Raw genomic sequence first — 13,503 nt, forward strand, 5'->3', positions numbered from 1 at the left:
ATCCTGTTTTCCCTAATTAGACTCTCTATACAAGTGTTTTTTGAAAAATAATGTATACAAGATGACCTCAGTTTGTTGTTTGTTATCCTATGCCAATGGTACATGACAAACAGGAACACAAACAAGATAAAAATGAAGGTTTAAAACAGCAAAAACAAACTTGTTACAATTAACTATTTTATTTCATACCAGTTGTAAAAAAAAATATTCTATAAAACAAAAGTTGACATTAGAATAATTATAAACATATTGTATAAAACATTTCAGTTCATAGAATTATAATGCTGAGAGAGGGTTTTGATCTTTTGATTTGAATAAACCAAGGTGTAATAACTCACTGACTCATTGCCAAGTCTGATGCTGTCTACAACAACAAAATGAAATTACAATTTCTTTAAGACAACCAAAGGAATTATTGTGGAGACTTTGGTACTACTTTTTATTTATTCAAATACAAAATTAATAGCAAGCCTTGTAAGAAATCTTTAGAAGGCTTGATAGAAAGACCAATATGGGTTTTAATTTAAAATAATTGTTAAAAATAAAGATTGCACAATATTCCTAAACATGTATGCTACATCCCATCTTGGAACAAATTATAAGATTTTGATAGAGTGCTTATTGTAAATTATAATTCACTATCAATCTAAACAACACACAATGTGCACTAACATCTTTAAAGGGAGATAAATTATCAAAACTGTACTCAATGTACCTTTTTGTAGTAAACCATCTGTATTAATATATTTATTTATATAAATATTTTCAAAATATATGTTTACTCCAAGGCAAAAATAATAATTTAGATAGTCTTTTTTAGCTAACTATTTTAAAGGTGTTTACAGAAAAAATTTGGTCCCTGGCTTCGAAAGTTTGAAAACAAGCAGTACAGATATATCTGATTAGAATATGAATGCACTTGTACTTGTTAGCCAAGTGGAACATGTTACCAATATATAGCACCAGTGATAAGTGTGTTTGAAGGCACTGAGACAAACTCACAGCAATTCAAGATGATAAAATGACTTATAAAAAGTCAACAATTGTCTTAAAATTGATGTTAAAGATAATCTGTACATATAATTTTTTACATATAACTTTCTGGCTGAAAAAGACATTTGACAGCAGTTCATGGGAAAACAGCACAAAAATTGTTATATAAATTTCTAACACATTGTTTTATATTTAACAAAGTATCTTATAATTTTAATGTATTTTAAAGACTTTCTAAATTACCTAAAGTTATGAAGTCTATGTGTATGGTGTGAGGTGGTTGGTGGGGGGGGGGGGGGGGGATTATGCTAGTGGATTTCATAAGATAACACACTATTCTCCTACAGGGTTTGAAAAACAATTTAAAATAAAACTTCAAATACATTTTAATAACACAAAATTGCAAGTGTATCATTTTTCATATCCCTAACAAACTTGACATAAATAAAACAAAGCTTCAAAAAGTACATTTTAAAACCTGCAATTAAATTTCACGTTACTTATTTTTCTATCTAATATTTTGTCACATTATTATGCAAAGGTCAAATTTCCAAAATTATAGGTATCACAACACTTTACTTGATTTGTATTTAATGAAAAAAGTGAAAATTTTGAAACAGTATGTCTTTAATTGATATGAATCAATTGCGCAGAATAAAGTAATTTTTATTACAACCATTTAAGAATTGCTGGTTCCCAAATCTCGTTATGATTTTTATAAAGTCTAGTCTTTATCCTAATTCCACACAATAGTCTTTATCCCACTTCCACACAAGTACGGGGTTGGTAAAATGTCACAAAATATGCAAGGTAAGTCACAACTTTGGATCACTAAACACATCACCATCAAATAAAGAAATGCATTTGGTATAGCTCAAATTAATTACTAGCTATGATTAGAAATCAAAAAGGTTATTTGATAAAACAAACTATCTACACTCATTGGTTACGTTTTCATGCACTGGGTTGCATCAACATATTCTGCAATGAAATTCAAATTCGACAGGAGTTGATGAAACAATGAAATATTTACACAAAAACACAATAACAGTATAAAATTATTAAATTGCACTGGTAAGTGGACATAACAGTGGACAAGAATTGTTGACCTAAGGACTGTCTGGATGCTGCTAGCAAAAAAATTGTTGAAATAGTGGAACTAAAGAAGGAGAAAAAATATCAGAAAAAAATGTGCTATTTTGAATAGTTTATATAGTTAACAATTTAAGTACATAAACTACAGATTTTCTTTAATCTGTTTTACATAAGTGTGTTGATGTATATGTTTTATTATCATAACAGGGAAAACGAGGGGAGATTTTGTGTGCTTTTCAACATATTCTTATCATCACTGTATGTCCCACGAAAGTTAGAAATTGATTATTAACAGTGAGAGGTCCTGCTTCAAGCCTTTGCTACAACTCTTCAAAAAATGCAACTCGGGCTTTGGCAGAGTTGGCTGTCACCTGGAAAATAATGAAACAAAATAAATTAAAAAATGAATTTTTTAGAATTAGTAACGCAATAAAAATAATTCTAACATGGGTAAATGCCAAAATAATTAAAGAAATAAGTTATGTAGAAATATACACTTAATATCTCATCTTTATTGTGCAGTTTTAAAAACTGATTTCTATCTATGAAATCCAGCATACCTTCCTAAGGGTTGAGTACTTTGAATCTCCCCTCTGTATACTCTCATCATGGAGCCGATCCAATGTGCTGGCTCGCTCACCCACTTTCAAAACCTCTATCTCAGTTTTAAGATCTTTCAGCTGATCTTGCAAAGTTTTACTTTTTGTGATGTATTCTTGCCTAAATAGCAACAACAATTTTGAAAATTTAGCACATTTATCAAGTGCATATTTTAAGTACTTTTTTTTCCTATAAGCTTCACAAATATGATATTCTGTATGGATAATTGAATGGAAAGCCTAAGCCAAAAACTAGTTGAATTAAATTTTAAAGTAGAGGCTTACACTTGATTTTACTTAGCTTGTAGTAACAAAAAAAAGGTGAAAGTAATTCAACATCTACAAGGAGACATGAGCAGATACCAAAATGCTTTAAAGCTAATACATTTTACTTTCTTCTTCTTCTTTGTTCTTAATTGTAATACTGGAGATTTCCTCCTACACAAATAAGTATTAAGTATAAACATGTTAAGAGCTGTATGTTGACAGATTTCAGCCTGCTTCTTTCTGAAAGTGCTTCCATAGCCTTTGTTCACCCAAGAACAATCTGCAATCTGAACAAGTCAGTTGTTTGATTTTGAAGCTAGAAAACCTAACTGTCCTTGGTCCAAACTTGGGACTCTTGTGGAGTTTGCAACCAAGAGAACTGTGCATTATAGATTTTTACTTTAACATCCTAATAGTGTTAACTGTCAAACTGCCGTCATTCATACCCTATGATACCTGACTAAAGCAGACACCTAAAATTACAGTGACTATTCTAAAATATTTTGAGACAGTTTAATTATGCTGAAGGGCCAGCTTTCACATCCTGATAGTTTTGACTGTGAAAGTGCCTTGACTCATACCCTATGATACCTAAACCTGCATTAATTATGCTGAAGGCTTAACTTTCACATCCTGATAGTGTTGACTCAAACTGCCTTCACTCATACCCTATGATACCTGGCTAAAGCAGACACCTAAACCTGCATTAATTATGCTGAAGACTCACCTTTCTTTCTCCATCTCCAGGTTAAGCTGATCAATGTTGCCATGATAGAGTTCTCCTTCCAGAAAACATCCTGTGTTTGTAAACTGTAATGAGGAGGTCAGCTCAGACGCCAAAGGGGGGAACATGAAATGCTGTTGAAGACAGGAAACATGAACATGAACATTGCTTATTTACATTGATTTAATCCTATTTCATGAGACAAGTTGGCCATACATTGAAGAAACTGACAAAAAGTATTACAAGACAAGGCATCTCATGGAATCCACAAGGAACAAGAAAAACAGAGATTTGAAAACACCTGGAGCAGAGAAATCGAAAATGACATGAAAATTGTTGGAAAGGGTGGTAAAGAAATGGAAAAAATAGTAAAGCACAGAAAAACATGGAAGGATGATCGTAAGTTAAAAATGGTGGAGAAGAAACAACATCTTATATCAAAGGAATTATTTTCATAAACTGAACAAGATTTTTCAAAATATTCAAACAGCTGCAGCTATACAATTTGTAACTTTGTATTTAGACTTGAAATGCATGATAACTTTGTCACCACTGGCAGAAGATAGTCTAGATATTTAAATGCCGCAGCAGAAGTGTCACTAAAATTATCACACAAGTTATGTGATCCCCATTTCAAAGAATGATTGTGAATATTGGGGCCATGATGCAGTCTCAGCTTAATTCACTGTGAGCTGACACAGCTCTAATGGGTTCTCAACATTTGGGGACAAAATGTGGAATTATATTGAAGATGGCTGCATAATCCCCAGTTGTGGATATAGAAACTTATATTCTACCTACTGTCATTAGGACAATTGAAAAGTAAACTTTTTCTTTTACAACAGAGGTTAACAATGATAAACCAACAAAGTAAATTTTCTGGCTGATCAATTATATTGAACCATTTAAATTATTTTTTAAGTTTGATGAGTATAAAATACTTTTAACTGAAAAAACTTTTTTAAAAAAAATTAATAAGACCTGCACTTAAATAAAGTTTTAAATACAAAAAAACAACCACTACACGATAAAGTAATGGGCTCTCCACTTTTTTACAAATCCACAAGCAACTGATGAGATAATCGGCAAGATGCCCATAAAAATTCTAACGTACATTATATTCTCCCTGAGTGAACTCCACCAGCCTCCTCTTTGCTGCCTTCTCTGCCAGCTGAGCCCTCTTTAATTCCTCTCTTAACTGCTCGGCCTCTGTAGCTCTGTTTAAAAAAAGTTTGTTATTAAATTTGCAATGCGACAGAGAAAATCATTCAAGACCACACACTGTTTTAGTTCAACACATTTTAACACAAACCAAAAATGGTGTGTGGGTTTACATTAATGAACCTCACACACAGATATTTAGGTTTGATCTTTAAGGTAACCAAGAAATGATCTAATTATTTACAATCAAAATTGAGCCTAGATCATATGGTATGTATGTAAAAATTAAATGAAAAATCTTATTTTACCTTCTCTCTGAATCCTCTATAACAGCAGTGGCTATGATCTCAGCATCTCGAGCCCTCTGTTCTAAGTACATTCTCTCTTCTTCTGTCTGTGAGGGTAAAAAAGTTTAGTAAAATTTGAACATCAATGACATGTCAATCTGCAGAATATCATTTTCGAAGTGACTACTCGGAAGAAGATTTTTCTTCCCAACGTCTCCACTTAGCCTAGTTGGCAAAAAATAGCTCTGCGCATGTGCAGTGACCTACGGCTAGGATTAGGGCCAGAATTAGGGTTAGGGATAGGTTAGGGATAGGATTAGGGATAGGGTTAGGGATAGGATTAGGGTTGGTGTTAGGGTTCTGCAGTGGTAAACACATGCATGCGCAGTACCATCGAAAATATCGCCGCGATGGCAAGTCGTAGTTTCTCTCTATTGCGCATGCGTATTTTTTTCCGGCTAGCATCGGCCTATCATTTTACTATTAAAGAATAATTAATGTGTTTCTTTTGCTATCATCAAAAGTAAAAGTAAAATACTTTATTCTAGGAATGTGGTTTTACCTTTATTGCAGTAAGTTTTATTCGTTGCATTTCTGCTTCAGCTTCTGCTGCTTTTTGTGTCAGCAGCCGAGCCTCTTCATCTAATATTGTCATCTTCTCATGGAGAAGTTCAGCTGTCTCTTCAGATCTCATCTAAAATACAGAAAATATTTTGGTAGAATCACAAAACAAAATTAATTCAGATTTACTAAAAGCTGATAAGATTATATATATATATATATATATATATATATATATATATATATATATATATATATATATATATATATATATATATATATATATATATATATATATATATATATATATATATATATATATATATATATATATATATATATATATATATATATATATATATATATATATATATATATATATATATATATATAAATTAAAATAACTTCTTGAAGCAAACCAATAAAGTACCAGTTTTGATAATGTTGATTTACTCAGTGAATAATTTAAATAATAAATGTCTCCAGAGTTACAATATGGTAAAAAAAAAATAGGAATACTTCAACTAATTACTAACAGCATTTACACACACAATAAAAAAAATGTATAAAAATGAACTGAACAGTATTTTTGTGACTTACTAAAGCTTCTTGCGTTTGTCTACTCTCTTCCTGTAGTGCATAAACTCTTCTCTCCAATTCTTCTTTCTCTCTCTGGGCCTCCTCTCTCAGCTGTTTTTCTCTAGCTAATCTAGACCTGTCCATCTAAAATAAAACAATAAATATATAAACTTCAAGTTAATCTGGACATATTTAAAATAAATAAAAACAGAAACTTCTAACTCATCTGGACCTATCCATCTGGAACAAAAAAAACATAAACCTTAGTTCATCTGGACCTATCCATTAAAAAAAATAGAAGTGAAGCCAACTATAAGATGTTCAAGCAAATTATGTTTTAGGTCGTATTTGACATAGGCCTACATGTCTTGTCATTACAACACTGTGTTATAATGACATTTCACGTATTAGAATAACACATTATTCCTCATTATAACAAGTACATTCACAAAGAACATTATAACTAGGAAGATTGATTTGATATTCTTGACTATTAATGTCAGCTCGGCATTTAATTTAAAGATAATCGGAATACATTTAATTAGTTCACTTGTTTATTGGGTTACTGAACAGCTTGGTTATTGAAACATGAGCAGAGAGGAGAAGGAGAAATATCAGTAGCATATTGATAAAATAGCTAACTAAAAGTAAAGTTCCCTTTTCAAACCTTACAGTCCATGGGGCCGCAAGTTGATTAGATTTCACCTGTTACTGTAACCTTGTTTTATGAAGTGATAGTGAGGTTAGCACTATGCCCAGCCACCTTTGCTTTTCCTAACATGAGTTGGATAACCCATTAGAGCTGAGTGGACTCAGGAGAGTTCTTGAACCCGGATTCAAACTCAAGACTTTCAGCTAAGCAGGGCTCTACCGCTAGACGGCATCATCCTTTATAATAACTACCTAAGTAAGGATAATACCTTGTTTATAACACAACTGAGCATCGTAAACACTAACCACAGCAAAACTTTTACAAACCTGTTTCCTAGCTTTCTCTTCAGCAGCCTGCGCCTTCATTTGTTGAATTTCCATAGAGTCTGGCTTCCGCCTTCTCATAAAAAGCTCATGGTTTCCTACACAAAGCTCGAGAATCTATGACAGTGTGAAAAATATATATAGTATTCTAAAGGTAATACAAACAATTTATTTCATAAACGCTAATCCTATAAAAATCAACCTTTAAAGAAAACTCTTACTTACCAACTCATTTATCCTGGGTTTAGGGGCATAAAAAATAAAATCTGGCTCTTTTTTATTTACATTCTTAATGGAGAACTAAAATAAAATAAAATGGTAAACATGAATAAACCAAATAATTACATTAACAACAGGAGTGATGTGGGATAATATGACATTAGCATTGCATGAATTGGACATTATTTTGGACTTATCAATAATCAATATTGAAATTTTAATTACCTTTTTATCTTTGAAAGAGATATTTTTTATCTCACTCCAAGGGAAAGCTACTTTAGGAGATAGCCGGTTATCTCGATCATACACTCCAATGCCTCTTGCATCAACTCCTATCCACAAATCTGTATTCTTTTTGTTCTTTAAAAAAAATATTATTGTATGCCAATTAGCTTTCAAGCTACAGTGAAAATAAAGTATACCTAACTTATTAAATATGTATTTTTTAAAAACACAACAAGCTTGTACTAAGATTGTAAAAGGTAAAAATTTTAAAAGGGTAAAAACATAAAAAAATACTTGTCTCCCCTTTTTCACACCAAAGACTAAAATAAGTAATCTCTCACTCACTTTAATTTGAAAGTAGTTTACACCATACATTTCCAGGTCTTGTGCTATTTTTAGATACTCCATTTCTGCTTCATCACTAGGAATAACAATTTTAACGTGTTTTATGGTTAATGAAATAAAAAGGCATGCATGAGAATGTACTATTCAGAAGCATTACAATGTGTACAAAGAAAGCAGGATAATTTGTTCCTCTTACATTAGTTTGTCCTTCAACATAATATCTTAAACTTTAAAATCATTGAATACCCTGAACAAAGTAACAGGTTTTTAAAAAGAAATGCTATACTAACCTTGTCATACCTCTGCGCTTGGCATACCAAAACTGAATTTTTTCTTCCCACATTGCTGGAGTCATCTGACAATAATAAAATAATATTCATGAATGAAGATGATTCAGAAGGATTCTATATATAAATTAAAATGAAATATGGATAAAGCATGTACCAAAATCTTTAAGCCAAACATTTTCCTCCTAAGAAAATAAATATTCCAACACTGATAACTCAGCTTATCATTAATGGCTTATCATAATACAACTAGAGCCAATTTATTGTCATTTTAAAATAATAATTAGTTAAAAACAAAAATAAACATAAAAATTATGATTCTAGCAAAAAAACATGATAAACAGCATACATTTTAAACATTCTGACAAAGGTTATAATAAAAAGACATAGAATGTTTAATGTCCATATATTAGCAAAACTTTAAAAACCTTTAAGTGGCTTGTGAATAAAGTTTACTCAAAAGTTTACATGTTAGGTAAAAAGTGCATGCATATTTGTATTAAGCAGAGAACTGGTGGACATGGCTAGGGTAGTTGTCAGTAGAAAGGCTGGTGTCTAATGGAGTTTGTTTATTATATTAGAGTAAGAGGTCTGTGCCATTATTAAGAGAAATATTAAGGGATACAGGTGTCATACTTTTTTAAGAAATCTAATATGTAAAGGTCATAGGTTAACAGGAAGGTTAAACACAAGGCTAGAGTGCCTTAGATAAGTGAACACAACAAAGACAAAAAATATTAAAAACATCAATTTTTTTTTTTTTACAAGGTCCATAATTTATCATAACACCATAATACAAGTCACATAAAAAAACAGTTTTTTACTCATTCACCTGGTACTGGTCTAAGACCCTCTGAGGTAACAGGTCATCAGATGCCAGCATGCCAGGCTGGTAGGTAGTCTGGTCGTAGTCCCCGTATTTGGCTTGCACAGCAAAGGCAGCGAGTAAAACAGAAGCTTCAGGTGGGCAGTAGATGTCCATGTTAAGGATTGACTGTTTTACCTACAAATATAATTTATAATTAGGCTTAGTGATTTGATTTTTTTATTGGCTTTATAATTTAATTCACCACCCAGCTCACAGCTAATGTCATTAACTTAATGCAACTGCTATGTAATTGAAACTGTGTGCATCCCAGAATATTAAATTTCATCACTTTTAACTAAGTTCAAGTAGTAATTAGATTTAAATAATTTTAAAAATATGCAAACATTATGGTTTTAATTATGGTAATTAGCATCACCAAAGTATAATTCAGAAATATAAATACAATTTATGATGTATCAAAGGTCTAACAATGAAACATTTTCTTGCAAAAATTGAATATATCAGATAAGATATAATTTAAATAGCAATAGTATATTTAATTGTAAAAATATAACTCTCATTAAGATATGTCAATATCTAACATGGAAAAGGGTAAAAGAAAAACATTTGATCTAGGGCTAGTTACTTGTTGGTCTAGGGCTACTATAGTTACTTGTAAACAGAAAACATTTGTTCTAGGGCTACTACAGTTACTTTTAAACAGAAAACATTTGGTCTAGGGCTACTACAGTTACTTTTAAACAGAAAACATTTTGTCTAAGGCTACTATAGTTACTTTTAAACAGAAAACATTTGGCCTAGGGCTACTATATTTACTTGTAAAAAGAAAAGATGCTGGGTAATCTCTTGTATCAACTCCTCCAGCACATCTTCAGGATAAAACTTGGCCAAGAAGGTAAACTGAATCTGGGATTCTTTTGATACACCTTGGTCCAACACCTTGGGAAAAATGACACATGTTTGTTTAATAAGAACATGAAGAAATGATTCATTTTAAAAAATTGTTATTTATAAAAGCAATGGTAGGACTATACAGTATCACATAAAATATTTTCCTGCTGATAATATAAGTTAGTAACACGAACAAAAATATCCTCAAATAAAACCTATCGATTGAGAAATACCAAAGATTCAATCTTACAAACTCAACATTGTTGTATGACTAGTATTTTGGATAATTATATAATGGCATTATATTATGATTGATTTTGTCTGCACTACAGCAACAGATACAACCAACCACTATGAGATTTAAAAATGCATTGATTTAATCCGAACTAATGTTTAGAAATTTTAAACTTAAACCTTTTTATCTAATTTGAGCCAAGCAACATAACCCTTTGAATCAACATATTGCAATCCAAAGTACCAGGTCTCTCTTAAACCAATCGTGCGTCCAACCAGATCAAACAGCTCTTTTCCTGTTGTCTTGGGCTAAAGAATAAAAAAGAAAGAATACAGTTAATGAGTTATACACTTACCTGTTTTATCGTCCATAAACATACACTGTTACTAAAATATACTCTAATAAAAGGTTTATAAATTTGTGTTTGGTGTCCCATTAAATAGGATATCTTATATAATTCAACAATGAAATAATTATCAAGCTTTTTACATTACTTGTAGGGGAACAGTTTCACAAATATATTATCATCCCTACATTGTACCAAGATTAGAGTAGGCCTACTAAACAAATAAAAGTGTTACTAAAAGTAACATGACAATAAAAAAAAAAATCCACCTCAATCTTAAATTCTAATTCAGCATCCATTGTGAAGACTTTGACTGGAAATTGTTTAGCATTAGCTTTTGATGCCTTAGACATTGTCATTTTAGGCATTTTTGTGCTAGACAATATTTCACTCTGAATAGTTCAGGCAAGTGTAATGGCCTACTACATGCTACAGTTTATACGCTTTTATACTGTATTAAATCTGGCCCAGAAGCATTTCTTCTACATGCTCAGCAATGCTGAAAAAGAAAGAATATGTTGTGAATGTTACAAAAAAGCATATGTATATTTTATTTTTAAGCTTTATTTAGGCTATTTGTGAAAATGCTACTTACCCTAAGTCATCACAGAAATAAGTGGTCATAAGGAGCCATGTTGTTTAACAAACAGTTGGTCATTGGAGCAGGAAATCTAGAAATATTTGGAATTATTTTGATAAATTATGGTTAACTGGAAAAATATAGATGCTTCTCTTCTACATTTATGACTGGAGAGACTTATAAGTTTTAGGCCTAAATGATAAAACTCCCCCCCACCCCATAAACAAATGGGATTTTTTTCATATGTATTAAAATTTTGCAGTAAGCATACAATCAATCTGAAATAGACCAGACTATAAATACAATTTAAGACTGCAACTTTGAACTTAATAACAAAGAGAGAGATCTAGCATCTAAATATAGAAAATAAGTTAGGCCTACAATTTTAATTTTTTTTTTTAGATCTAGAATCTAGACTAGATTCAATATCTACTAGATTGTAGATCTTACTTTGGTAAAACTCTATTTTAGCGTATTTTATTCCCCACTTCACGTTCACCTACAGTTGAGCGTATTTTATTATAAATGCAGCCAAAACACACAAAAACGTTAGGAAAACACTAAACCGATTTCTTTATGAATTGTTTTAGTTTTTTATAATTTACTGTTGTGAAAAATTGAGATTTGGAATATTGAATGTGTACTTTTTAGATCTGGCTAGGGATTTAGCTTTTGTTCGTGTCATTTAAGATTTTCATGGCAAAACTCAAAATTGTAAGACGGTTAAGTTTGTATTGTTAAATAAAAGTATCTCGCACGTAAGATACTATAAATCAACTTATATGAACTATTTCAAATAGCTATTGCCCAAGCTATGACGTATGCTGATAATTAATGTCAATATGAACTCACAGTGAACCCTCGACCATATATGGATTTTTCTCCCTCTGACGATCATAGGCTTAGAACCTATTTATAATCTTTTTTCCTTTTCTAATTATTAAAACACACATTCATTTCATAAAAAAAATAAGTAGAAATCTAGATCTAATCCTAGTGTTTTCTTAATGTTTTTGTGTGTTTCAGTTGTTTCTATAATAAAATATGCTCAATGGCCTAACCGGAGGTGAACGTGAAGCGGCGAATAAAATACGCTAAAATGGAATTTTACCCGTAGCCTACTTTAACTTTAATAGATCTAGAATTTAAAAACAAAAATCTAGACTAGATAGGGCCTATTCTTAAATATTCTAGAGCGGTAGACTGTGTTGTGCGTATTGTACAGTGAACAGTGTGTGTATCAGACAGAGAGTTCTGTGAGATACTAAAATTTTGAAAATAGTTTGTGTAGCCATTTCTAGTACTTACTACTTTTGAATTACTAGTAACTACTACTAAAATGACGCCAGGAACTCACTAGATTTCTTCTTTTAGATCTAGAAAATCTAGAATCTAAATGGGAGTAAATGAGTATGACTAAAAATGAAATGAATGGATGAATCACTAATCATCAATGTTTGGCTTGGGGGAAAGTCGGCTAGGGCTTGGCTTTGATTGAAGAATAAGAAATTGGAGGCTTTTATTGAATTGTGAACAAATCCAGACTTAGATCTAGATCAATCTCTTAGAATTAAAACACTAGATATTAGTAATTCTGAAGTTTCCTAGTCTAGTACATTTAATAAAAAAAAACAATCGTGAAGTCTTTGCCATAGGTTTGATTGACTTAAAGTTTATAAAATAATAAAAGAGTTCCAATTTTTATTTTAGTTATTCGGCCATATTGTTTTCTTAATATAAATTAGTGATCTGTTTTCAAGAACTAAATATTACGAAACAAAACTATAATTATATCAATACGAGACAAGAATCTGTGTAAAACTGTAGGCTATTAAGTTTTAAAATTTAAAGAGTATACGTTTTATCTATTTATCATGTTTTGATATATTTTCTGTATAAATTCCGTTTCATTGGGGGGGGGGGGGGGGGGGGGGGGGGGGGGGTTTAGACCTTCTTTCGGGGTCGGGGACGGGGACGGGGGGGGGGGGGGGGGGGGTGGGGGGGGGGGGGGGGGGGGGGGGGGATGGGATGGGCCTGTTCCCTCCCGATGAGATGCCTGGAAAAAACTCTGATTTAGATCTATGCCTAGGGACTTTGCCAAGGGAGATGTAGTAGGCCTATGTGTAAGAATTTTCGTATTTGATCTACCATAATCTATGCTAAAGCTGACCAATAGTCTCCCAGTATCTTCCGTTTATTGAAAGTTAGTTTCAATTCAAGCACCATGTTTCTTTGTTACTGTTTTTTGTGTGTGTATTCATTACGGCAGGGTTTCTTTCAAAAACTTTAAACAAGATTGGGGGGG

The 13,503-nt window shown here is 31.7% G+C and overlaps 1 protein-coding gene across 4 annotated transcripts; it reads right to left on the minus strand.

The window, feature by feature from the left end:
• Positions 1-1,576: 1,576 nt before the first annotated feature.
• Positions 1,577-12,930, minus strand: LOC131958504 (merlin). 4 transcript variants are annotated; one of them, XM_059323587.1, is made up of 18 exons: positions 12,815-12,930; positions 11,214-11,289; positions 10,888-11,117; positions 10,452-10,580; positions 9,963-10,085; positions 9,150-9,320; positions 8,321-8,385; positions 8,031-8,106; positions 7,686-7,820; positions 7,467-7,541; positions 7,245-7,358; positions 6,288-6,410; positions 5,689-5,820; positions 5,148-5,233; positions 4,793-4,895; positions 3,682-3,812; positions 2,649-2,808; positions 1,577-2,459 (listed from the first exon to the last, which is right to left on the minus strand). In XM_059323587.1, exons 3-18 carry the CDS (start codon positions 10,984-10,986, stop codon positions 2,409-2,411), a joined length of 1,773 nt encoding a protein of 590 aa, XP_059179570.1. In that variant the 5' UTR covers positions 10,987-11,117; positions 11,214-11,289; positions 12,815-12,930; the 3' UTR covers positions 1,577-2,408. The 4 variants fall into 4 exon arrangements, with proteins under 4 accessions (XP_059179570.1, XP_059179572.1, XP_059179571.1 ...); XM_059323589.1 differs by having other exon boundaries at positions 12,556-12,930; XM_059323588.1 differs by having other exon boundaries at positions 12,507-12,930.
• Positions 12,931-13,503: the final 573 nt, after the last annotated feature.

Source organism: Physella acuta, unplaced genomic scaffold (genome assembly GCF_028476545.2).
Source record: "Physella acuta isolate Inbredline_101_S28 unplaced genomic scaffold, ASM2847654v3 ptg001330l, whole genome shotgun sequence".
In the NCBI taxonomy this organism is placed as follows: domain Eukaryota; kingdom Metazoa; phylum Mollusca; class Gastropoda; family Physidae; genus Physella; species Physella acuta.

Bases quoted from the DNA above. Each gene is read 5' to 3' on its own strand.
- LOC131958504 (XM_059323587.1), bottom strand. From the start codon at position 10,986: ATGCCTAAAATGACAATGTCTAAGGCATCAAAAGCTAATGCTAAACAA. The intron at 8,107-8,320 runs GTTAGTATAGCA...TGTTATTCCTAG, and splicing joins AAGCGCAGAGGTATGACAAG to TGATGAAGCAGAAATGGAGT. The intron at 7,359-7,466 runs GTAAGTAAGAGT...ACACTGTCATAG, and splicing joins AACCCAGGATAAATGAGTTG to ATTCTCGAGCTTTGTGTAGG.